This window comes from Scyliorhinus canicula, chromosome 5, assembly GCF_902713615.1.
Source record: "Scyliorhinus canicula chromosome 5, sScyCan1.1, whole genome shotgun sequence".
Classification (NCBI taxonomy): Eukaryota; Metazoa; Chordata; class Chondrichthyes; order Carcharhiniformes; family Scyliorhinidae; genus Scyliorhinus; species Scyliorhinus canicula.
In genome coordinates, this window is record NC_052150.1 from 130,702,376 (window position 1) to 130,727,335 (window position 24,960).

The 24,960-nt window shown below is 47.4% G+C and overlaps 2 protein-coding genes across 9 annotated transcripts in view; one reads left to right on the forward strand and one right to left on the reverse strand.

Moving 5' to 3' along the window:
• The window catches only part of galnt1 (UDP-N-acetyl-alpha-D-galactosamine:polypeptide N-acetylgalactosaminyltransferase 1), a 226,755-nt gene extending 216,053 nt beyond the window's left edge, over positions 1-10,702 (reverse strand). Inside the window, exon 1 of one of the 3 annotated variants that reach the window (XM_038797662.1) lies at positions 10,189-10,702. The gene's annotated coding sequence lies outside the window, so the exon portion shown is untranslated. Of the gene's footprint in view, positions 1-10,093; positions 10,115-10,188 lie in introns of those variants that run through there. The other 2 variants (XM_038797661.1, XM_038797663.1) reach the window with 2 other exon arrangements.
• A 191-nt stretch (positions 10,703-10,893) lies between these two features.
• ino80c (INO80 complex subunit C) overlaps positions 10,894-24,960 on the forward strand; it is a 42,056-nt gene continuing 27,989 nt past the window's right edge. For 3 of the 6 annotated variants that reach the window (XR_005460712.1, XM_038797666.1, XM_038797667.1), the window contains exon 1: positions 17,878-18,070. Coding sequence is in view for 5 of the 6 variants with exons in the window: in XM_038797666.1 (XP_038653594.1) it covers positions 17,945-18,070 (126 nt within the window). In the remaining variant the exon portion in view is untranslated. Of the gene's footprint in view, positions 11,092-17,877; positions 18,192-24,960 lie in introns of those variants that run through there. The other 3 variants (XM_038797665.1, XM_038797664.1, XM_038797668.1) reach the window with 3 other exon arrangements.

Below are 24,960 nucleotides of genomic sequence, written 5' to 3' on the forward strand. Positions count from 1 at the left end.
CTCAAACATGGGGGAAACTACCTAAATAAAGTAACATTAACAGAATAGTAGAACTAACGACCATTAAATATAAATGTACACAGGTAATAACTATTGACGGCACAGCACTTTCACAATGAATAAATAAGATGAATAACAACACTCTTATATAACACTTCTCCACCCCTTAGCTATAATGAACTAATGTCTTAACTTAATTATGTCAGTCTTTCAGGAGCTTTGTGAAGATACTGTGATCTGCGCAGTACCATTGACGGCTCCACCAACTCTGGTGATGCTTGACTTATTCAACTGAACTTGTGGGCGCAGCAGTCGGTTGAGCATCTGCTGCAGAGTGTCCCTCTCTGAAGTAGAGTCCACTGGATTCTTGTTGAATTTCCATAGCAGCATTGCCTTCTGTTGTGTTATCTGGAACTTTTGCTGTCTCCAAGTCATGACAGAGATAAATATGATCCTGGTGCCTGCAAACAATTCTTCGATTGTTTAATATCATGACTTAAACTCCAGGTAGCAATCACTGATTACTGCCAAAATTCTTGATATAAACCCAATCATTTGGGTTAAAACATCTCTCCTTGGCAGGATAATTATGTCTCTCCTTCTGCTTTTCTCATCTCCTTCCAACTTTTGGTTTGACATCTGGATGCAGCAGATCAAGGTGAGACTTTGATGAAAGTCCAGTAGCTGTTTGTAGTGTGATAAGATATTGAAATAAGAACCAGAGAGCTTGGACATTAAAGTTCCACCTGCCATCCTCTTCAATCTTTCCTTAATGTCTGAACAGTTTGCTCCACCAGACTATTTTTAAAAAAAAATATATATTTTTATTCTCCTTTTTCACAATTTTCCTCCCGAATTTACACCCAACAACAATCAATAACCAACAACAAATATCTCAAACCCCATAGCAGTAACAATGATCCCATCCTCCCACCGTGCCCAGACATCAGCCCGCATGTTAACATAAACAAATGACAAAGAAAAAAAAAGGAATCAGGGATTACCCATAGCTATCTTCAACATACACAGCCCCCCTCCCCCCGCACCCCACCCACCCTCCAACTAATGTTCAATGTTATCCAGTTCTTGAAAGTGCATAATAAATAGTGCCCATGACTTGTAGAACCCCTCCGAGCTTCCCCTCAGTTCAAACTTAACCTTCTCAAGGGTCAAGTATTCCAACAGGTCCCCTCGTCACGCCAAGGCACAGAGTGGAGAGGCCGCTCTCCATCCCAGCAGGATCCGCCTTCAGGCGATCAACGAGGCGAAGGCTATGATATCTGCCTCCGCACCCGTTTCCAACCCAGGCTGATCCGACACCCCGAATATGGCCTCCCGGGGACCCAGGTCCAGTTTCACACGCACCACCTTGGAAATTACCCTAAACACCTCCTTCCAGTAATCCTCTAGCTTTGGACAGGACCAAAACATATGAAGGTGATTAGCGCGCGTCCCCCCCAATCCCCCCCCCCCCCAAAACCCGGCAATGTTCACACACATCTTCTACCCCTTCAAAGAATTGGCTCATCCTTGCCCTCGTGAGGTGTGCCCTGTACACCATCTTCAGCTGCATCAGCCCCAGCCTCGCACACGAGGTGGAGGCATTCACTCTCCGGAGCACTTCACACCAGACCCCCCCCTCTACAACCTCTCCCAATTCTTCCTCCCACTTCGCTGTGATCCCCTCCAGTGGTGCCTTATCCTTTTCCAACATAGCTCCGTATACCGCTGACACTGTCCCCTTCTCCAGTCCGCTTGCCACCAGCACCTCATCCAACAACGAGGAGGCCGGTTCCTCCGGGAAGCTCTGTATCTCCTTCCTGGCAAAGTCCCGAACCTGCATATACCTAAACACTTCTCCCTGCTCCAGCCCATACTTCGCTTCCAGCTTCCCCAATCCTGCAAATCGACCCCGAGGAAACAAATCTTTTAGAGTCTTAATCTCCTTCTCTTCCCATTTCCAAAAGCTTCCGTCCTATCTCCCTGGCTCAAATCTGTGGTTCTCCCGGATCGGCATTTCCCTCGACCCTGCCCCCAGATTTTCAATGAAGCTATTACTACTGGACTCCCAGAGTATTTCCCCGGAGCTATCGGGAGCGGGGCCGTTGCTAGTGCCTTCAGCCCCGACCCCTTGCACGAACTCACCTCCATTCGGACCCACTGAGAATCAACCCCTCTGACCCAGCTCCGCACTTCTCCATATTCACCGCCCAGTAGTAGTACATCAGGTTCGGGAGACCCAAACCCCCTGCCTGCCTTCCCCTCTGTAGCAGCACCTTCCTCACTCAGGCCACCTTCCCTCCCCATATAAACGAGGTAACCCTCCCCTCAATCTCCCTGAAGAAAGTCTTTGGCAGGAAAATCGGTAGGCATTGAAAAATAAACAGAAATCGCGGCAACACAGTCATTTTAACCGCCTGCACCCGACCCACCAGTGGCAGAGGGAGACCATCCAACCTCGCCAGATCGGCTTTCACTCTCCCCACCAAACTAGTGATGTTGTATCTGCGAAGCCTTCCCCACTCCCGGCAACCTGCACCCCCAATACCTAAAGTGAGTCCCTGCCCTACGGAATGCCACCCCCACCACCCCTGCCCCCACCCCCGGTTGAGACACCACAAAATACTCACTCTTAGAACATAGAACAGTACAGCACAGAACAGGCCCTTCGGCCCTCGATGTTGTGCCGAACAATGATCACCCTACTTAAACCCACGTAACCCGTATACCCATAACCCAACAATTCCCCCATTAACCTTACACTACGGGCAATTTAGCATGGCCAATCCACCTAACCCGCACATCTTTGGACTGTGGGAGGAAACCGGAGCACCCGGAGGAAACCCACGCACACACGGGGAGGACGTGCAGACTCCACACAGACAGTGACCCAGCCGGGAATCGAACCTGGGACCCTGGAGCTGTGAAGCATTGATGCTAACCACCATGCTACCGTGAGGCCAAGTTCAAGTCCAAGTTCTTGTCCAAGTTCAGCTTGTACCCAGAGAAAGACCCAAATACCTGCAGCAACTCCAATATTCCTTCTATCGACGCACTCGGCTCCGACACATACAGCAGCAAGTCGTCGGCATACAAGGACACCTCTATACCCCCACCTCACTATTCCTTTCCATGCTCCCGAACTTCTTAATGCGATGGCCAATGGCTCAATCGCAAGCGCAAAACAGCAGGGGGAACATAAGAAATCCCTGCCTCGTCCCACGGTGGAGAAAGAAGTATCTCGAACTGATATTGTTCGTACGGACACTCGCCTTCGGCTCCTTATATAATAACTGCCACCTTCCCCGACTGCATCCTCCCAATCGCGTCTTTTATCTCCTGCTCCAGTATTACTCCTTTTAATGTAGCCTTGTCTCACTCCCCTAGCCTCGGGTACTCCAACCCATCCAGAAATTCCAGCATCTCACGGTCTCCCCCGGGTGGCTCTGATCTGTACAACCTCTCGTAGGATTCCTCAAAAACCTTGTTAATCAGTTCCAGAGCCACCACCAACTTCCCGGCCCTACCCGTTACCTGAAGAATTTCCCTTGCTGTTGCCTCCCTCCGGAGCTGACCTGCTAACAGCCATGTCTCCATGTTCATAAACTGCACCCCTCACTCGCCTCAGTTGGCGCACCGCCTTCCTGGTGAATAGTCGGTCGAAGCTCGCCTGTAGTCCCTTGCACTTTCCCAGCATCGCTGGGTCCCCATCCTCCGCATAACTCCTATCTGCCTCCAACATCTCATCTATTAGCCTCTGCCGCTCCAACCTCTCCTCTTTGTCCACCCTGGCCTTAAACAAAATTACCTCACCACCGCCTTTAGAGCCTCCCAGACGACTGCCATTGACACCTCACACATACAGTTGCATCTTACATATTCCTTAATTACCTTCACAGAATACTTGGTTCCCCAAAAGCCCCACATCCAGTTTCCACCCCGGCCTCTGCACTACCCCCTTCTCCAGCACTATATCCACCCAATGTGGCGCGTGATCTGACACAGCAATTGCAGAGTATTCCGACCCCTTGACTCCAGCCAGCAAAGCCTTTCCCACCACAAAAAAGTCAATCCGCGAGTATACCCTATGGACTGCTGAGAAAAACGAGTACTCCCGTTCCCCTGGGTGCAGTAACCTCCAAGGGTCCACCCCTCCCATTTCCACCAGTAGCCCAGCTAGCACCTTTGCCCCCCCCTGATGGGACCAGCAAGCACGGCCGTGATCTGTCCAACCGTTGCTCCTGCACCAGGTTCCAGTTCCCCCCACAATCAGCTCGTGTGTGTCTAAGTCAGGAATGGCTCCAAACACTTTCCTCGCAAATCCCGCATCGTCCCAGTTGGGACCGTATACACTTACCAGCGCCACTAATCTCCCGTCCAGCGCCCCGGCCACAATCACATATCTGCCCCCCTGATCTGCCACTACCTTCTCCACCTGGAAGCATACCCTTTTGCTGACCAACACTGCTACCCATCGAGCCCTTCCATCAAATCCAGAGTGAAACACTTGGCTAACCCAACCCTTTTTAAGTCTCACCTGGTCCTTCACCCTCAAGTGAGTCTCCTGCAGCATTGCCACATCGGTTTTCAGACTTTTAAGATGCGCAAGCGCCCTTGACCTCTTGACCGGACCTCCTAGCCCCCTCACGTTCCACATAACTATCTTTACTGGGAGTCTCTCACCCCCACCTTTCTTATCCACCATCAACATACCGCCGGGCCCTGCACCATAAGCCTGACCCCCCCCTGTCCATTGTTAACATCGAACCCCTTCCCCCCTTCCCGAAAACCCCCCCTACCTTTCCCCCAGAAATAACGTCCCCCAGAATCCAACCCTTCCTCCCCTCCTCTCGCTCGCCCCATAGGCCCATTGAAGCCTGCTATCCAGGCTCCAATGTCCGCAGCCCTCCTCTCCTCTCACTAGCTGACTGACTTTAGCGAGCTAGTGCGGGTGGCTCCCCCTGCCAAGACTCCACCAGACCATTTGAAGCAGGATGAAAAGGCATGGTATGTACATGGCATATTACATTCCTTTCCTTTGCACAAAAACTCTTGGTGCAACACTTACAATTGAGGTGTTCCATCATCAGACACAAGAGAATCCAGTAACCCACAAGTTTCAAAGACTTGGCCTAGCTTCTCTATAGCATTGGGAGTTGTAATGTTGCTCATAATGTATACTTCTAACCACATGGAATGTGCATCCACAATGACTAAAAACAGGTGACCCATGAAGGGACCAACAAAATCCATGCAGTCTCGACCAAGGATGATTAGGCCACTCCCAAGGAAGTACTGGTGCTAGTGGTCAGATTGGCACGCAGAACAGACTTTCACTTCATTCTCCAAATTCTGGTTCATATGAGGTCACCAAACATTTGACCTGGCTAGAACGTTCATTTGAGTGGCACCAGGATGAGTCATGAATTTCATCCATTACTTGCGATCGACCGGAGGGTGGCACAGCTACTCTCGACCCCCACAGTATGCAACCACTCTGCATACTGGACTCATCTTTGCGCCTCACAAGGCTTCAACCCACCATCTTCTATGATTGATGGCCATCCTTGCATCAGAAATCTTTTAACTTGTGACTGAATAGGACCTCTGCCTGTCCACTGCTTAATTTGCTTAGCACCCATTGGAGATTGGGCAAATCTCTCTGGTAATAAAATTGTCTTGGGAGGACACAAAACCTGGGTTGTCATATCCAGTCAAGGGAGGTGACTTAATGTGTCCGCATTAGCATTGTCCCTCCCTGCCCTGTAAACAATGCTGTAACAATACACTGACAATGTATCCAACCAGTGCTGTATTATTCCCGAGGCCATGGGAGGAATACATTTTGACTCACCAACAGCTTGTAGTCAGTACACGAGGTGAACAAGATACTGATGGAATTTTTTTGTCCCAAAAATGATAGGTAGGCTTAGTTGTCCAACTGCAAATACCCCTTTTCAGCCTTTCAGATGCAAACCAAAGCATTTTTTTGACCCATCCTCCATTACATGAGACAATACTGGCCTCACACCATAAGGCAAGGCATTGCACAACAGAATCAGTTCCCTGTCTGGATCACAATGGACCAGCAGCTTTGTTGATTGCAGCAACACTTTCAGATCTTTGAAAGCGTTCTTCTGTGCAGGCACCCATTTCTCTTTGGTTTTTTTGTGCAGTAGTAGGTACAGTGGAGCCAATACAGTCAAAAGGTCTGGCAAAAACTTCCCAGTATAGTTTATCAAACCTACAAATGTCCCGAGCTGAGCTTTGCCACATTCCTGGGCTCCAGAGCTACACTCAAACATTCCTTTCCACAGGAGATAGGCCTTGGGGGTGATTTTGTAGCTTAGAAACTCCAAGCTCGATGTCTGAAAAATGACTTGCTCCGCCCATCCTGCCTCTGAAAACCTAAAACTCGATACAGATTGCAGAGGTGCGCCTCCTCAGTCTTACCTGGTTGCACAGTGGTTAGCACTGTTGCTGCACAGCAGCAGGGTCCCAGGTTCGATTCCTGGCTTGGATCACTGTCTGTGGAGTCTGCACCGTCTTCCTGGAGTCTTCCTGTGCCTGCATGGGTTTCCTCCGGATGCTCAGGTTCCCTCCCACAAGTCCCTAAAGACCTGCTGTTAGGTAATTTGGACATTCTGAATTCTCCCTTTGTGTACCTGAACAGGCGCCGGAATGTGGCAACTAGGGGCTTTTCACAATAACTTCATAGCAGTTTTAATGTAAGCCTACCTGTGACAATAAAAGATTTTTAAAAATTGAAATTTCATTTAAGTCGACGACAATACGACGAATGACATAACAAGTTGTCCATCATCCTTTGGAAGATCGCCAGACTGAAGGATATGCCAAAAACCAAATGATTATACTTGAACAATCCTTTATGCGTGTCGATGGTCATGTACTGCTTTGAATCTTCCTCTTGCAAGAGTTGCTGACCAACCTGGCTCATATCCAGTTTTGAAAATGTCTTATCTCCTGCAAGGGTTAAAACAGTTCTACCTCGGCAACGGGCAAGCATCCTGCTTGAAAACCTGATTAATGGTAAGTTTGTAATCCCCACGTATGTGCTAAGTACCATCGCGTAACAGAAACAATTGGAGTTGCCCAATGTGAAAACTGAATGTGCTCAACGACTCCTAGACTTTACAGCTGCTCCAACCCCTAGCTACAGTTTGCCTTTCATGGCATAGGACACTGTCCTTAAAAGCAAGAAACAGCCTGAGGATCTATGAACAATTTAACTATGGTGCCCCACAATGTTTCAGGTATCTTAGTAAACCTCAGGATAGCTCTGAATGACTTCCTCTGTGTCACTTTGGTGTGCTTTATCTCACCCCAGTTCAACTGAAGGTTCCTGAGTCAGTCACTAGGCCCATCCTTTTTTACTACTTGGAGCAATACTCTTGCTTGTTGGCTATTGTATGCAATGACAACCTCAAACACTCCAAGCAATGGTTATAGTCTCATTGTACATCCGAAGGTTGATTCCTGCCCAAGTGAGGGCTGGTCCCTGCTTAGAGCGCCAAATCTTCCCGACGGTCTCCTCACTGATTGCCAATGCAAAGGCACCCGTGTCTATATCCACTGTCCATCGACCGCCACTGTAGCATAAATAGGTACTACATGCCCTTCACTCATATTAAAGATGCAGTAGTGCTCTTCTGCCCGATTTGAGCTTTCCAAGCACACGAACGAGGCTTTGTTACATTTGAAGTTCCCTACTCAGCTTTCGACTTGCTCTTAGCACCCCGGCACTTCGTCACCAAATTCCCCTTCTTGTTGCACTGGTGACAAACAGCGTCCATAAACTTACAATGATTTGTATAGTGTGACCCTCCAAAACCAAAACACTCACTATCTTCATCTTTTTATTTGCAGCTCATTTCTTTACTTGATGCAGTGCACCTGCCTGTGTGCTATATTGGCCTTCTGAATATCTTTTGCATTATTGGCAGCCATTTCCATGCCCTGATAAATTTCTAGAGCCTTCTTAAAAGCAAGTGTAGCTTCTCCCAGAAACCACTGCTGAATGCTATGCTCATTAATGCCACAAATGGGTCTGTTCCAAATGATGTCTTCCAAAACTGCCCCCAATTTTTTTTTTTTTTTTAAAAAGAGGTACAATTCAGCAAAAGGTTAGACTGTCCCGTCTTCAGAAAATGATTATGGAATTTAAAACATTGCACAATTACTGAGGGCTTAGGATTGTGGTGATTCTGAATGAGCATAAAAATTCCTCAAATTAAATGTACCCCGGTTTCCCTGGTATTGTTACATTTCTCACTAGCATGTAAGTCTTCGCCCCACACACACTCAGGAGAGTTGAGCTCTCTAGGCTTGTCTGCGATCTAATTTGCTAAGAAAAAAAGTGTTCTAACCGTTCCACATATTCAGTCCAGTCCTCTTCCACAAAGTCATTGACTGAATGTGCTGAAATTCAAATTTTATCCTCAGATGTGGCAACTTGACAACAAAAAGGTAATCGAATCGAGGTTATCCATGAAGGCCTTCTCAACCATGCCCCTTGCCCAAGGTCGGGGGACCCTCAGGTTAAATCACCACCAGTCGGCAGGGTGGTACAGTCGTTAGCACTCTTGCCTCACAGCAGCAGGGACCCAAGTTCAATGCAGGCCTTGGGTGGCTCTCCGGAGTTTACATTTTCTCCCCATGTCTTAGTGGGGTTTCTTCAGATGCTCCAGTTTCCTGCCACAGTCCAAAGATGTGCAGGTTAGATAGGGTTATGGGAATCAGGCAGGGGAGTGGGTGCAGGCTCAATGGGCCAAATGGCCTCTTTGTGCATTGTCGGCATTCAATGATAAAGGGGACAGCAGGCTTCTGTGACTTAGGCGACTTTCACTTCACATTATCAGCTTTCTGGTGAAGCCAGTAAATACTTTTTTCAGTTAATTTAGAACGTTACAGGTTAGACTCGTGTATTGATATATTCATCCTATAATGGATCAGCAGAATTGAATTGCATTCAGGAAAACACAAACCTAAGTACTCAACATAGAAGCAGAATTCAAGCTGCAAGTTGACTGTTCTTCATGATCCTCAGTATAATTTGTGTTACCCAGAACAATATCTGCTCAATTGTAGTCAAATTTAATACAAAAAACAAAAAAATTACAATGATTGGAGTAAATAGAAACAAATTAATAATGAAGAAAAAAAGCTGGAAGCACTAAAGTATGTTAAAGGGACAGCTAACACATTAACTGTTAATAAATAGATTCATACATTGGTATCAATAACCTCAAACTTGTATCATAAATAGTGCAATGTCATAATAACAATTAAAAAGGGCACACTACAAAAGTTCACACAAGTGCAGCATCTACCACTTTAGAAATGTTGTACCAATTACCCCTAGTGGCCATTTTCAAAATCTATCTTGTGTGTTTAGCCTGTCCTAAATGTTCAAGACAGTAGCAACATTCCCTTTAATTATAAAGCTTCGTTCTAAACATTACAATTTAGTGCTAAAATTAAACCAACATTATGATTTTAATTTAAGCTTTTTACACAAAAAATAAATTACAATGAAATAAATTGTTAAATTGTGATTATTTTCCGGGGCGGTGAGGAGTTTAATTTTTACAGTGAGCAACACCCACTGTATTTTGTTAACTTCTATTTTAATGTACTGCACAACGGCGTCAACGAAAACACGGAATTAATAAAGCTAGAGGAAGCCGAGGCGACACATGCAGCAACTTCGCACTTATCCATCGGCAATATTTGAGCAAAGGGAATGTGAAAGTTTCAATTGGCAATTCAATGAAGTGTAAATGATAAATTAAACCCAGGTGCACACCTATCAAAATAAAGTCTTCTTGTTCTAACAGTGGACGCTAAACCTCATTGCTCAATCTGCAGTCTGCGTGTTAGTCACAAAGTAAGGTCAGGAGAAAGGGGAAATTATATATTACATAAACAGACAGCAAGTCAATTAATTCACCTCACTTAATTGAGTTTAAGGACCATGTTCTGACCACCGCGCCCAGAGTAAATTTATTTTTTAAAATACAGTATTTTATACACAATTTATTGCGAAATTAGAACACAAGTTGCTGGTTAGTACCGTACAAGCTTGGCCGATTTTCTGCGGGATTAAAAAGCCGTCCTACTTCCTTTCGACAACTCTATGCTTTAGCCGGGACTCAGTATGACACTTACCGTCTTCACTGGGTGTGGATGGGTGGGTGGACTTGACTCTCTCTCTCTCTCCTTCCTGTTTAATGACACATCTTCATTGAGACCTCACTCCGCAGGAAGAGTTGAAAACGGTCAGGAGTTGGTGAGTGAATGCCCTTGTGGGAGGCGGCCAGCCGCCGCCAGTTACGGTTGTCTTCCCCCTCCCTCAGAGGCCGCCGCGGGCTCGGACTGTGGGCAATGTCCGTGCGAGAGGCGGCAGGTCAGAGCCGGGCAGGTATGAGTCTCGATCACTCCGCTCGCAGATCACTCTCGGTGGGGAATTGGCTCCACACGACGGAGAAACGGTGCGAAGAGCGCAAGCACACACCATCCCGCCGCCGGCCTGATCACCGCCGTGACATGAGCCGGGCCGCCGGGGTGACGCCGCGCGTCCCTTTGTGACGCGGCCTCGATTGAGCCTCGCCGCCGAGCCGTTTACCGTTAGTTCTCGCGCTGCCCTGCCCCGCTCCTCGCGCTCCGATTGGGAAACACAAGCAGCGCCACCCGGAAATGAAAAGCGCAGCGGAACCATCCACGTCACTGCAGAGTCCTGCTCAAAGCTTGGTGTCTTTCTATTGCCCAACACCACCCTTCATGGTGTCTCAGGGATTCATTCTGCATTTCCTCCTCCCAGATCACCAGTTATGCCTCCGTCTCCCCCCCCCCCCCCCCCCCCTTTCGCAACGGTAAGAGGGTACCGATTCCAATCTACCCACGCTGCACACGTTCGTCGTGGATGTGCGAAACTGCAAGCAGCTCGCCATGCACAGAGCTGTCAATTCAAATAAAAAAAGTGACAGCACCTACTTCAAAAGCCGAAAGTGCTGGAAACCTAAAATTAAAACAGGAAATGCTGGGAATAAACATCAGAGCTTGTCTGTGTCTGTGAGTATAATGTGACCCTGAGAAATAAGCAGGGTGTTCGCGCGTGAGAAGCAAAGGGGGAAATTACGTTTTGACGATGAGGTTAATGCACTGACTGACCCTCGAGCTGCTTAGTATAGGAACTTAGGAATAAGAATCAGCAGTGGTGGCAACCTGCTGGGCCACTTGCGGCCCATCTGGGTTCTGTGTGCAACCCATGAGATATTTTGTTGCCCGTTACCCACACACAGGGTTGCCACACTGTGGTGATTTCCATCCACATAGTTTTTTTCCTACCGGTATGACTTGAAGTGATAGCAGGTAAGGCAAGGGAAAGTGAAATGAGGTGTATGCTGATTGCACACGTTGACTGTGAGAGCCATGTGCTCCCTCTCCGTCCAAAGTCTAAATATTTCTTTTATTTACCATTTGACGTTTGAAGTTCTATGAATATATAAATGATTAAGCATTTTTGAAACTTGCTATGAAATATTTGGCATGTATAAAATGTATTTAATCTTATTCAAGGAGTGATGGTTAGTGAACAAGGCTGATTTCAATCTTGCGATCCATTGAGATGAAGGAGGCCTACTCATGTTGCCCACTCACTAGCCTAAGTTGCCCATCACTGCCCCAGAGCCTGTTCCAGCATTTGATGAGAATTTATGATCTGTGACCTAACTCAATGGCACAGATCTTCAGATGGTTGTCTCTCAGAGGTCCTCCAGAAGATGGGTTTAGAGACCACTCGGAAGTTCTAATGCAATGACTCTGGCAATTGCCTGTGAAATTCAATCTCTGATTGGAAATTCCTCTGCGTCTGGAATCCTCCCATAATGCCTACAACTCTGATTTAAAGTTGGAGACTGTGGTGAATTATAAACACTAATAATCCACACTGTATTGTACAACATGTCTGTTGTATGTCTGGGTCACTGTCTGTGCGGAGTCTGCACGTCCTCCCCGTGTGTGCGTGGGTTTCCTCCAGGTGCTCCGGTTTCCTCCCACAGTCCAAAGATGTGCGGGTTAGGTGGATTAGCCATGCTAAATTGCCCGTAGTGTCCTAAAAAGTAAGGTTAGGGGGGGGGGGGGTTGTTGGGGTTGAGATACGTGGGTTTGAGTAGGGTGAGCATTGCTCGGCACAACATCGAGGGCCGAAGGGCCTGTTCTGTGCTGTACTGTTCTATTCTATAGTGTGAGGTTGTCCATTTTGGAAGGACAAATATGAATGCGGAATACAGGGTTAATGGTAGGGTTCTTGGCAATGTGGAGGAGCAGAGAGATCTTGGGGTCTATGTTTATAGATCTTTGAAAGTTGCCACTCAAGTGGATAGAGCTGTGAAGAAGGCCTATGGTGTGCTAGCGTTCATTAGCAGAGGGATTAAATTTAAGAGCCGTGAGGTGATGATGCAGCTGTACAAAACCTTGGTCAGGCCACATTTGGAGTACTGTGTGCAGTTCTGGTCACCTCATTTTAGGAAGGATGTGGAAGCTTTGGAAAAGGTGCAAAGGAGATTTACCAGGATGTTGCCTGGAATGGAGAGTAGGTCATACGAGGAAAGGTTGAGGGTGCTAGGCATTTTCTCATGAACGGAGAAGGATGAGGGGCGACTTGATAGAGGTTTATAAGATGATTAGGGGAATAGATAGAGTAGACAGAGACTTTTTCCCCGGGTGGAACACACCATTACAAGGGGACATAAATTTAAGATAAATGGTGGAAAATATAGAGGGGATGTCAGAGGTAGGTTCTTTACCCAGAGAGTAGTGGGGGCATGGAATGCACTGCCTGTAGAAGTAGTTGAGTCAGAAAAGTTAGGGACCTTCAAGCGGCTATTGGATAGGTACATGGATTAGGGTAGAATAATGGAGTGTAGGTTAACTTCTTAAGGGCAGCACGGTAGCATGGTGGATAGCACAATTGCTTCACAGCTCCAGGGTCCCAAGTTTGATTTCGACTTGGGTCGCTGTCTGTGTGGAGTCTGCACATCCTCCCTGTGACTGCGTGGGTTTCCTCCGGGTACTCCAGTTTCCTCCCACAGTCCAAAGATGTACAGGTTGGGTGGATTGGCCATGAAAAATTGCCCTTAGTGTCCAAAATTCTATGATTAACCTAGGACAAAAGTTCGGCGCAACAACGTGGGCCGAAGGGCTTGTTCTGTGCTGTATTTCTCTATCTATCTATCTACCATTCTCCACTGAGGAGGTAAAAGCCATCACCAGGGATTGCACGATCTATGCGGAGTGCAAACCGCACTTCTATAGACCAGACAGGGCCCACCTGGTCAAGGCTTCTCGGCCCTTTGAACGCCTCGCTATCGATTTCAAAGGGCCACTCCCCTCGACTAATCGGAATGTGTACTTCCTGAATGTCATCGACGAGTTCTCCCGCTTCCCTTTTGCTATTCCGTGCCCCGATATGACCTCCCACACAGTCATTAGGGCCCTGCATAGTATCTTCACCCTGTTCGGTTTCCCCAGCTACGTACACAGCGACCGGGGTTCGTCCTTCATGAGCGACAAGCTGCGTCAGTACCTGCTTGACAAGGGCATCGCCTCGAGCAGGACTACCAGCTATAACCCCAGGGGGAACGGGCAGGTGGAGAGGGAGAATGCGACGATCTGGAAGACCATCCTACTGACCCTCCGGTCCAGGAATCTTCCGGTTTCCCATTGGCAGGAAGTCCCCCCCCCCCCCGACACGCTCCACACTATTAGGTCCCTCCTATGTACTGCCACCAACCAGACACCTCACGAGCGGCTCTTTGTTTTTTCCAGAGGTGCTACCACGGGGGCCTCGCTCCCAATATGGTTGAAGACACCGGGTCCGGTACTCCTCCAGAAGCACGTCAGGGCACACAAAACTGACCCACTCATAGAAAGAGTGCTCCTACTCCACTCAAACCCCCAGTACGCCTTCATAGAGTACCCTGACGGCCGTCAGGACACTGTATCCCTCCGGGACCTAGCACTGGCAGGATTGAATCCCACCACTACCACCGCCAAGGTACCCCTCACACTACACCCCACCCAACTCGTCACGCCCCCGTACCTACCGGGTCACTACACATGTTCCGCACACCCGCGCCCACAAGCTTCCAGAGTCCCCAGTCGAACCAGACGGGTACGAAGCTCGGACAGAATCACCCCCAGAGTCCCCCATCGTACCCTAACCAACCGTGATCGTCCAGCCACCAGAAGAGGCTGCAACCCCGGTGCTCCACCGATCACAACGGACAACTCAACCACCGGACAGACTCAATTTGTAAGCCATTACCCCCACCGGACTTGATTTTTTCACAGGGGGTGAATGTGGTGAATTATAAACACTAATAATCCACACTGTATTGTACAACATGTGTTGAGCCTGTACCTTGTATAGATCATGTGTAGTTGCGTGGCTCTACCCATAGGGGGAGATGAGGAGCTTGTACTGGACTCCACCCTTGGCTCCGCCCATGGCTCCTCCCCTAACCAGAAATATAAAGGTTGCTGTTGTGAGCCTGCCTGCCAGTTCATCAGGAGTCCATCTTGTCACAGGCAGGCTCTGGTGTAAGACGATTAAAACCACTGTTCGCTTCTAACTACGTGTCGCGTGAATTGATGGTCTCATCAGAGACTTTAGACAGTTCTTATTGACTTACCCTGGAGAGTTTCCCGGGAAATGTTAGACAGGGGAAAATCATATCTAACACCAGGCTAACAGCTGACTACCCACTGCCACCTCCCGCAGGCCCATCTATCCCCTGACCACTGCCCTACCTGCCAACTTTCTCCCAACCCTCTGACTTCTCCCCAACCCACCAACTCGATATGATCCTCTGACTCCCCAGTGACCCAACTTCACCACCCAACCCACCCTGTCACCCTAGCCAGTTGGCACCTTACCCACCCTGCTATCCTTCCACGCTATCCACTTACCTCACTCAAACTCTTTCACTAACACAGTGAAAAGCTATTATGTACTTTTCTTTGTTCTTTGAAGTGTAGAAGATTTTAGTTTGGACGGGCAGCATGTTCGGCGCCGGCTTGGAGGACCAAAGGGCCTGTTCTTGTGCTGTACTTTTCTTTGTTCTCTTTGTTCTTTGTTCTATTTAAATGTCCCAAAACATTTCACTGTGCTCTGAATGAAAACTTACCAAAATACAGCAACTGGTGCTGTAAAACGGGGGTAGGGGTGGCTTGACCTCATCTGATGAATCTGCCCTTTGAAAAAGGATTCCCAGAACAGGTACCCTCCCCATTTCGGCCCAGTTTGGAAATCTAAGCCAGAAATGCAGAGCTCCAAAACATTGGAGTGGCAATCCAACATTTTGGGCCTAATTCTTTATTCCCCAACCAATGGAAATAGTTCCTCTCTATGGTACCAGATTTCCTCAATATATTAAAAATTATTTCTTGATGTTCTAAATCCCAAGGAACACAATCTCAGTTTGTGTACAAACGCAAAATATTGTGGATGCTGGGGATCTGAAATCATAGAATCCCTACGGTGCAGAAGAAGACCATTTGGTCCATCGAATCTGCACCAGGACATACTACCCAAGTGCACTCCCCAATCCACCCTGCCCTATTACCGGAACCCAACCTCCACATCCCTGGGCACTCCGGGGCAAATCAAAATAGAAAATACTGGAAATACTCAGCATGACAGGCAACATTTTTGGAGAAACAGAGCTGATGTTTCAGGCTGATAGCCTTCAGAACTGGGAAAGTTAGAGATGTAATACATTTTAAAGGGAGAGGCTTGGAAAAAGAAAAGAAAATCTCTTGTAGGACAGAAAACAGGAGGGGTTAAATGACAAAGCAGTTTGTGCTGCACGGCCAAAGGGAGTGATAATGGAATAAATAAGAAACAAAGGATGTTTCTGGAGAGGTCCATCACCAATCCTGTACCTTTCTCAACTTCTCTGCTCCATTTCTGGAGATCGGCTGTTAACCAATAACCCAATGACTCCGTCAGCTTAATTCCTCATATCCTATTTCCAGTCAAGGCTTCTAGAACATAGAACAGTACAGCACAGAACAGGCCCTTCGGCCCTCAATGTTGTGCCGAGCCATGATCACCCTACTCAAACCCACGTATCCACCCTATACCCGTAACCCAACAACCTTACTTTAATTAGGACACTACGGGCAATTTACCATGGCCAATCCACCTAACCCGCACATCTTTGGACTGTGGGAGGAAACCGGAGCACCCGGAGGAAACCCACGCACACAGGGGGAGGACGTGCAGACTCCACACAGACAGTGACCCAGCCGGGAATCGAACCTGGGACCCTGGAGCTGTGAAGCATTTATGCTAACCACCATGCTACCCTGCTGCCTAGTTCTATTCTCCCAGTCGCCTTTCACCACCAACTCTTTGTCATTTAATACATAGTAAATAGTAGGAGGAGGCAATTTGGCACTTCGAGCTGCTCCACCATTCATCATGTTCAGGGCTGATTATCAAGTTCGATGCCCTGATCCCGCTTTCCCCCTCCATATCCCTGTATTCCTTTAGCCCCGAGAGCTACATCTAATTCCTTTTTAAAATTACACAACATTTTGGCCTTAACTACTGTCTGTGTTTTCCACAGATTCACCACTCTCTGTGAAGAAATTTCTCCTCACCTCAGTCCTAAAAGGTTTATCCCTTATCCTCAAACTATGACCTCTAGTTCTGGACTACCCCACCAACGGGAACATTATTTCTGAATCTACCCTGTCTAATCCTGTTAGAATTTTATAAGTTTCTATAGGATCCCTTCTCACTCTTCTAAACTCAGTGGGCTAGACAGCTGGTTATAATGCAGAACAAGGCCATTAGTGTGGGTTCAATTCCCGTACCAGCTGAGAATTCTGAATTCTCCCTCTGTGTACCTGAACAGGCGCCAGAATGTGGCGACTAGGGCTTTTCACAGTAACTTCATTGCAGTGTTAATGTAGGTCTACTTGTGACAATAAAAAGATTATTATTATTATAATCCTGACCAATTTAGTCTTCCCTCATATGACAGCCCTGCCATCCCAAGAAACAACCTGGTAAACCATCGCTGCACTCCCTCCATAGCAAGAACGTCCTTCCTCAGATAAGGACACAAAAACTGCTCACAATACTTCAGGTGTGGCCTTACCAATGCCCTATACAATTGCAATAAAACATCCCTATTCCTGTACTCAAATCCTCTCGCTCTGGAGACCAATATCACATTTGCTTTTACTGCCTGCTGTACCTGCACGCTTACTTTCAACAACTGATGCATGAGGGCACCAAGGTCTCACTGAGTATCCACCTCTCTCAATTTACACCGTTTCAAATAATAATCTACCTTCCTATTTTTGCGACTGAAGTGCTAACCTCACATTAGCACATTATACTGCATCGGCAGCACAGTGGTTAGCACTGTTGCTTCACAGTGGCAGGGACCTAGGTTCGATTCCCAGCTTGGGTCACTGTCTGTGTTCAATCAAGGCATTCAAAAGAGAATTCGATTGTTATTTGAAAAAGAAGAGTGCAAGGTTACGGGGAAATGGCACAAAGGGAAGGGTATTGCTAATTGGGAGAGCAGGTGCAGAAACGATGGGCTGAATGGCCTCCTGCGTGGCGACGATACTGTGATATAATCCAACACATGTTTCTACCAACTCAATTCTGGTATCACTTCTGTAACCTAATTATCAATTGAACAAGAAAGTGTTTAAGCTCTACATTATTTGTAGCTGATATCATGTGCCATGTGACACACAATTCGACTTTATACCTTTAAGAATATACTTCCTCTGAACCATTTGAAACGAGGTAGTGCGCATGCCCACATCACCATTTTACGTTTGACGTAATTGCGCACCGGTTCCGTTGCCTTGGTTTCCCGGAAACGTGGAAAGAATGGCGGCCTTGGCCTCGCCTGTGACACCGGTGACAGCGACTCCCACCAAACACCGTCATAAGAAAAGACCGACAAGTCCGGCCAATAGTGGCGGTGCAACTGCAAAGAAAAAGAAAATAGGGCAGGTAATTACAGAAAGTGAGTGCGGGTAACATTAACCGCGGAACTGAATGTGTTAAAGGGAGCGGCCGGACATGTGAGCAGACTGGTTAAACCAAATAGCAACACTGCTGTATCGTGACGATGGTAAGCCTATCAGCAAAAGGATGCCTTCATAATATGAGCAAAGAATGTAAGCTTCAAGAGGTCAAGTAACAATTATGTTATGGAAAGGGTTGAAAGACGATCCCATTAACTTTCCTTTTTGTATTTGCATCATCTGTCCGCGATTCGTGTTGATAGATATGTTGAGTCGGGGTTGTCAAGTTAGAACTTGAACCTATCACCCCCGCCCCCCAGCTTGTTTACAAATATTCGATCCTGGTTTAGCGATGTCTTCATTTAAAATCCTTATCCTAGTTTTTAAGTCCCTCCATGGACTTGCGCCTCCTCATCCACTGCATTGTGACTGTTGTGGTGTGACTGAGGCACTGGGTGGTTAGGTTTAATGTATGTCTGCTCTTTGCTAGTTTAGCTGGTCATTTAAAGAACAAAAACAGTACAGTACAGGAACAGGCCCTTCGGCCCTGCAGGCCTGGGCCATTATTGATGCCTGTCTAAACTAAAATTGTCTGCACTTCTGGGGTCCGTATCCCTCTATTCCCATCCTATTCATGTATTCGTTGAGATGGCTCTTAAGTGTTGCTATCGTATCTAATTCCACCACCTTCCCCAGCAGTACGTTCCAGGCACTCACCAGCCTCAGTGTAAAAACAAAACTTGCCTTGCGCATCTCAAACTTTACCCCTCACATCTCAAATCTATGTCACCCAGTAATTGACTTTTCCATCCTGGGGAAAAAGCTTCTGACTATCCACTCTGTCCATGCCACTCAATTTTGTAAAACTCTGTCAGGTCACCTCTCAACCTCCATCGTTCCAGTGAAAACAATCCGAGTTTATCCAACCTCTCCTCATGGCTAATACCCTCCAGACCAGGCAACATCCTGGTAAACCTTCTGAACCCTCGCTAAAGCATCCACATCCTTCTGGTAGTGTGGCAACCAGAATTGTTTGCAATATTTCAAGTTTAGCCTAACTAAGATTCTGTACAGCTGCAGCATAACTTGCTAATTTTTATACTCAATACCTTGACCGATGAAGGCAAGCATGCCATGTGCCTTCTTGACTACCTTATCCACCTGCGTTGTCACTTTCAATGATTTGTGGATTTGTGCTCCCAGATCTCTTTGCCTGTCAATACTTCAAAGGGTTCTACCATTTATTGTATAATTCCCACCTGCATTCGACCTTCCAAAATGCATTACCTCACATTTTTCCGGATTAAACTCAATCTGCCATTTCTCCATCTAAGTCTCCTACTGATGTGTATCCTTTGACAATCCTGTTCGCTATTCACAACGCCACCAATCTTTGTATCGTCCGCAAACTTACCAATCACACCAACTACTTTTTCCTCCAAAAAAAATATACAATCCCTGCTGAAACCACTTATCACAGCGCTCCATTAAGAAAAATACCCTTCCAGCGCTACTCTCTTCTATGACCAAGCCAGTTCTGTATCCATCTTGCCAGTTCACCTCTGATCCTGTATGACTTAATAATAATAATTGCTTATTGTCACAAGTAGGCTTCAATGAAGTTACGGTGAAAAGCCCCTAGTCACCACATTCCGACGCCTGTTTTGGGAGGCCGGTACGGGAATGGAACCCGCGCTGCTGGCCTTGTTCTGCGTTACAAGCCAGCTGTTTAGCTCATTGTGCTAAACCAGCCCCTTCGCCTTTTGTAAAAGTGAGCCATGAGGGACCTTGTCAAAGGCTTTACAGAAGTCCATGTAGACACAATCCACTGCCCTTCCTTCATTAGTCACCTTAATCACTTTCTTGAAAAACTAGATCTAGTTTGTGAAACATGACCTCCACTTCACAATACCATGCTGCCTATTGCCAGTAAGTCTATTTGTTTTCAAATGTGAGTAAATCCTGCCCCTAAGAATCTTCGCCAATAATTTCCCTACCACTGACATAAGACTCACCAGCCTATGATTTCCTGGATTATCCCTGCTACTCTTCTTGAACAAAGGAATAGCATTGGCTATTCTCCAGTCATCTGGGATCTCACCTATGGCCATTCAAAGCCCCAGCAATTTCCTCCCTTGCCTCCTTCAGTATTCTGGGGTAGATCCCATCAGGCCCTGGGGACCTATCTACGTGAATGCTTTTTAAGACGCCCAATACCACCTCCTTTTTGATATCAACGTGACCCAGACTATCTACACACCCTTACCTAGACTCACCATCCACCAAGTCCTTCTCTTTGGTAAATACTGATGCTAAGTACTCATTTGGTATCTCACCCATTTCCTCTGGCTCCACGCAGATTCCCTCCTCTGACCTTGAATGAGCCAACCCTTTCCCTGGCTCCCTTTTGCTCTTTATATACATATAAAATGCCTTGGGATTCCCCTTAATCTTGTTTGCCTGGACTTTTCTTGACCCCTTTTAGCCCTCTTGGCTCTTTAGTTCCTTCCTACTTTGTTCATATTCTTCAAGGGCTTTGTCTGTTCTCGGCCTTCTAGATCTTGCGAATGCTTCCTTTTTCTTTTTGACCAGGCCCACAATATCCCTCGATACCCAAGGTTGCCGAAACTTACCGTACTTCCCCTTCATCTTCAAAGGAACATGCCGGTCCTGTATTCTAATCAACGGACGTTTGAAAGAACTCCCGCATGTCAGATGTTGATGTACCATCAAACACCTGTCCTGAAGCTAAATTCTCCAGTTCCTGCCTAATATTGTTGTAATTAGCACCTTCACCTGAGAACTACTTTTATCCTTATTCATGAGTACCTTAAAACTTACAGAATTATGGTCACTGTTCCTAAGATGCTCCCCAATGAAACTTTGACCACCTGCTGGGCTCATTCCCCAATGGGGTCCAGTATAGCCCCTTCCCCAGTTGGACAATTTACATTTTGTTTCAAGAAACTCTCCTTGGTGCTCCTTACAAATTCTGCCTCATCCAAGCCTCTAGCACTAAGTGAGTCTCAGTCAACATAGGGGAAGTTACAATCACCCACCACGGGGTGTCACGGTGGTGCAGTGTTTAGCATTGCTGCCTCAGGGTGCTGAGGACCTGGGTTCGATCACAGCCCCAGGTCACTGTCCGTGTGGAGTTTGCATATTTTCCCCGTGTCTGCGTGGATCTCACCCCCACAACCCAAAGATGTGCAGGGTAGGTGGATTGGCCATACTAAATTGCCCCTCAATTGGAAATTTAAAAAAAAATCTTTAAAAAAATCAACCACCACAGTAGCACTGTTGTTTTTAGATCTTTCAAAAACCTGCTCCTCTATCTCCCACTGGCTGGTGGGAGGCCTGTAGTAAACCCCCAGCTCAAACGCTCAAAGTATTTCAAATTATAAGACTTTTACTGTGATCCACAAACTTGAAGCAATATTTTACAAATATTATTCGTAGGCAACTTATTTTCTACAGTGCAGAAAAGGTCCCCCAGTTAACTTGTAAAATGTTTGAGAATGCCCCTCCATGCATATCCTTAAACGGACACTTCATTCTCCAGGAACCAGTCCAAAGCTATTTTCAGCTTCTGATGGCTTGCTTCCCTTCATAGATAACTTCATAGAATCCATAGAACCCCTAAAGTGCAGGAGGAGGCCATTCGTCCTATTGAGTCTGCACCTACCCTCTGAATGAGCACCCAACCCCACTTCCCCGCCCTATTTCCGTAACATTGTAACCCCATCCCTGGACACTAAGGGACAAGTTTATCATCGCCAACCCAACTAACCTGCATACATTTGAACTTCTAATTCCCAAATGACTTTCCCGTTGTTGGTTATTCCTCCAGATTTCTCTTTAGCCAAAGCTAGGTGAATCTTACAGCCTAATTTAAATCTTCATGAGCTTGGTTCCTTCAATCCAAGCTCCAACCTTCATTCTGTGTGGTGAACAATAGAGGCTGACTGCCTCTATTTCTCTCCCTCTCACTCACACACACATTCTTGCAGACTGGTTAATTTGTGAGGTTCAGGCATTATCTTAAACACCCTGTAATTTGAAAGTACAATGGCTTCATCTCTGTGGATACGTGAATCACATGGGCCCTGTATCCTGGTAGAAATGCTAATTAGCTATAGACCTCCAACTCCACTATATCTTGGAATAAAATAGACAGTTTAAAGTATAACTGTTTACAAATCCTGACATTCCTACCACCTCCCTGTGACTTGGAGACTAACAGCTTATCCACCGTCAGTACAGTTGCCCTGGTCATTTTTACAGGTGTGAAAACCTGGACCCACTCCCTTTAACCTTGAATAACCAAGTTCAGACAAGTAACAATCCTCCATGGAATCCCAGGAACTGGAGTCGGTACACTTCATGACCACACAGCCCCCTTTCCATTTCCATGCATTGTTGGAGGGGTTCACCCATACCTTGGTCAGTCCTGCACCTCTTGGGGTTGGGAGAGAAACCATGCCCAAGGCATGGGCATAAATTGATGCAGCTGAGCCTGTCCAGCTGGATGCTGACACCCCCAGGACCTCCCCAACCTTGAGGATTCAAATAAAAAGGAACTACAAACTTGGGGTTTTTGCATTAGTGTACTGGCATTGAGGAGCTTTTCCCTGTGTCACCATATGGCCAGTGCCTGAGATGAAGCAGGCCTATAAGCTGTTGCCCCCATTTGACCCTATGCTGTTGATTCTGGGGTCCCAGTGATGGAGCCTGTTGGTGCAGATGAGCCACTCGCACCAACGCGAGTTGTGGGCAGGTTGATTGCTTTGTGCCTCCCTCGAGGATGGGGATGGCTTAAAAATGGGTATCAAGGATTTGGAGACCATCGCTACGGGCAGTGGATGCCCATGTGCTTCTTACTCAGTTTCCCTTTGCCAGGCATCTGCCAATAGCTTGGATTGCCATGTCGAGGTCTAGCTGGCCCTTGGCCAATGGTCGGCATTGACATTGTTCCATCCACTCTGCTGTAAAGATTGTGGGTTGAACAAGGATGTGAACAAACTCAAGCTGCATTAGCACAAGGCACCCTAAATGTAACTCCAATCCCTCCCCATGATAGGGTGTGTGTGGTGGTAGCACAATATTCTAGCCATGAAGACAATCATAACCAGTCTCAATTTCAAAGAGACATGTAGATTTAGCACCTAGCTCCTTAAGGAAGGTAAGTATGTGGTGTACTTCCTGCATGAATCCCACACCATTCCCAGAGACAAGGTTACATAGCAACTAGAGTGGCAAGGAGCACAAGGTGGCTACCTTGGCTCCACATTTTGATCTAGAAATATTGAGGGTCAAGGAATCTGTATCAGGCCGCTTACTTTATTTCATCAGCTGAGCGATGTGCCGCTTTGTTTAGTGAAGAAGTGCCCACTCATTTTGGCTCTGTTGATGCCAGCGAGAGCATCATTCAGCTGTATCCTCAAAGCGAGGGGTGGCTCTGGTATCCAGCCTGGCAGAGCTGCAATGGAGAAAATGAGGGACCTGGTTAGATCCTATGACTTGGTAAAATTCTGGTAAATTCTATACTCAACCCGAGCGGTTTCACTTGCATGAGGCCTGGTGGAGGATATTCCATAATCAACTGCCTTTCCATCTCACGGGCATATGCACTCTTTTATGTTCTAGGGGATTATCGGCCTGATGTGTGTTGAGCAGTAAGAAGCTCTGTGCAGTCAGGAAGAATTGACAGGTGCCCTCGACTGGCTGCTGAGGGGCATGTCCTGGGCCTGCATGACCTGGGAACTCTGGGACATCCTGGAGGGTGATGGGGGGGTGGGGGGGAGAGGGTGATGGGGTGGGGTGGGGGGTAGAGGGTGATGGGGGGGGGGGGAGAGGGTGATGGGGGGGGGGGGGGGGGAGAGGGTGATGGGTGGGGGGGGTGATGGGGGGGGGGTAGAGGGTGATGGGGGGGGTAGAGGGTGATGGGGGGGGGAGAGGGTGATGGGGGGGGTAGAGGGTGATGGGGGGGGGTAGAGGGTGATGGGGGGGGGGTAGAGGGTGATGGGGGGGGGGTAGAGGGTGATGGGGGGGGGGGTAGAGGGTGATGGGGGGGGGGTAGAGGGTGATGGGGGGGGTAGAGGGTGATGAGGGGGGGGGGTAGAGGGTGATGGGGGGGGGAGAGGGTGATGGGGGGGGGGGGAGAGGGTGATGGGGGTGGGGGGTTGACCTGCATGGGCCCTGGGTGAAAGACTGCAACTGGGAAGATGCCCATCCCTTGGAAGGATTGCCATTTTCCTGCTGCCCAAGCAATCTCCACCTGCATAAAAACTGCTGCATGGCCGCCCTCCCCAGCGCAAGCAACAAGATGGCACAGTGGCACAGTGGGTTATACCAGTTGTCTCACGGTGCCAAGGTTCCAGGTTCGATCCTGGCTCTGGGTCACTGGCCGTGTGGAGTTTCACGTTCTTGCGTGGGTTTCGCCCCCACAACCCAAAGATGTGCAGGAAAGGTGGATTGGACACGGTAAATTGCCCATTATTTGGAAAAATGAATTGGGTACTCTAAGTTTTTTTAAAAAAGATGGTATTCAGGGCCATGCCTGCTGCCATTGGCACCCTGCTACAAACATGATCTACCCTAACTAGTCCCAGGCCAGATCATTCAGCTGGTCTTTGATCTGGTTCACCATTCACAGATGCTCAACAGAATGAATCATGCATACTTATTTAAGACTGTGATGGCATTCTAGTTCGGATGTATTTTGTTGCCCAGATCTCACTTTTGCTGCCAAAAGGTGTTGGATTAAGGTTATCAGATCTTTGAAGTCACCCCTTCGCTTTGGTGTATCAGGGGTGCTCCTTGTCTGGAAAATATTCCATTTGCATGGAGCCTTTCCTTTGCCTCCAGTGGGGGAAG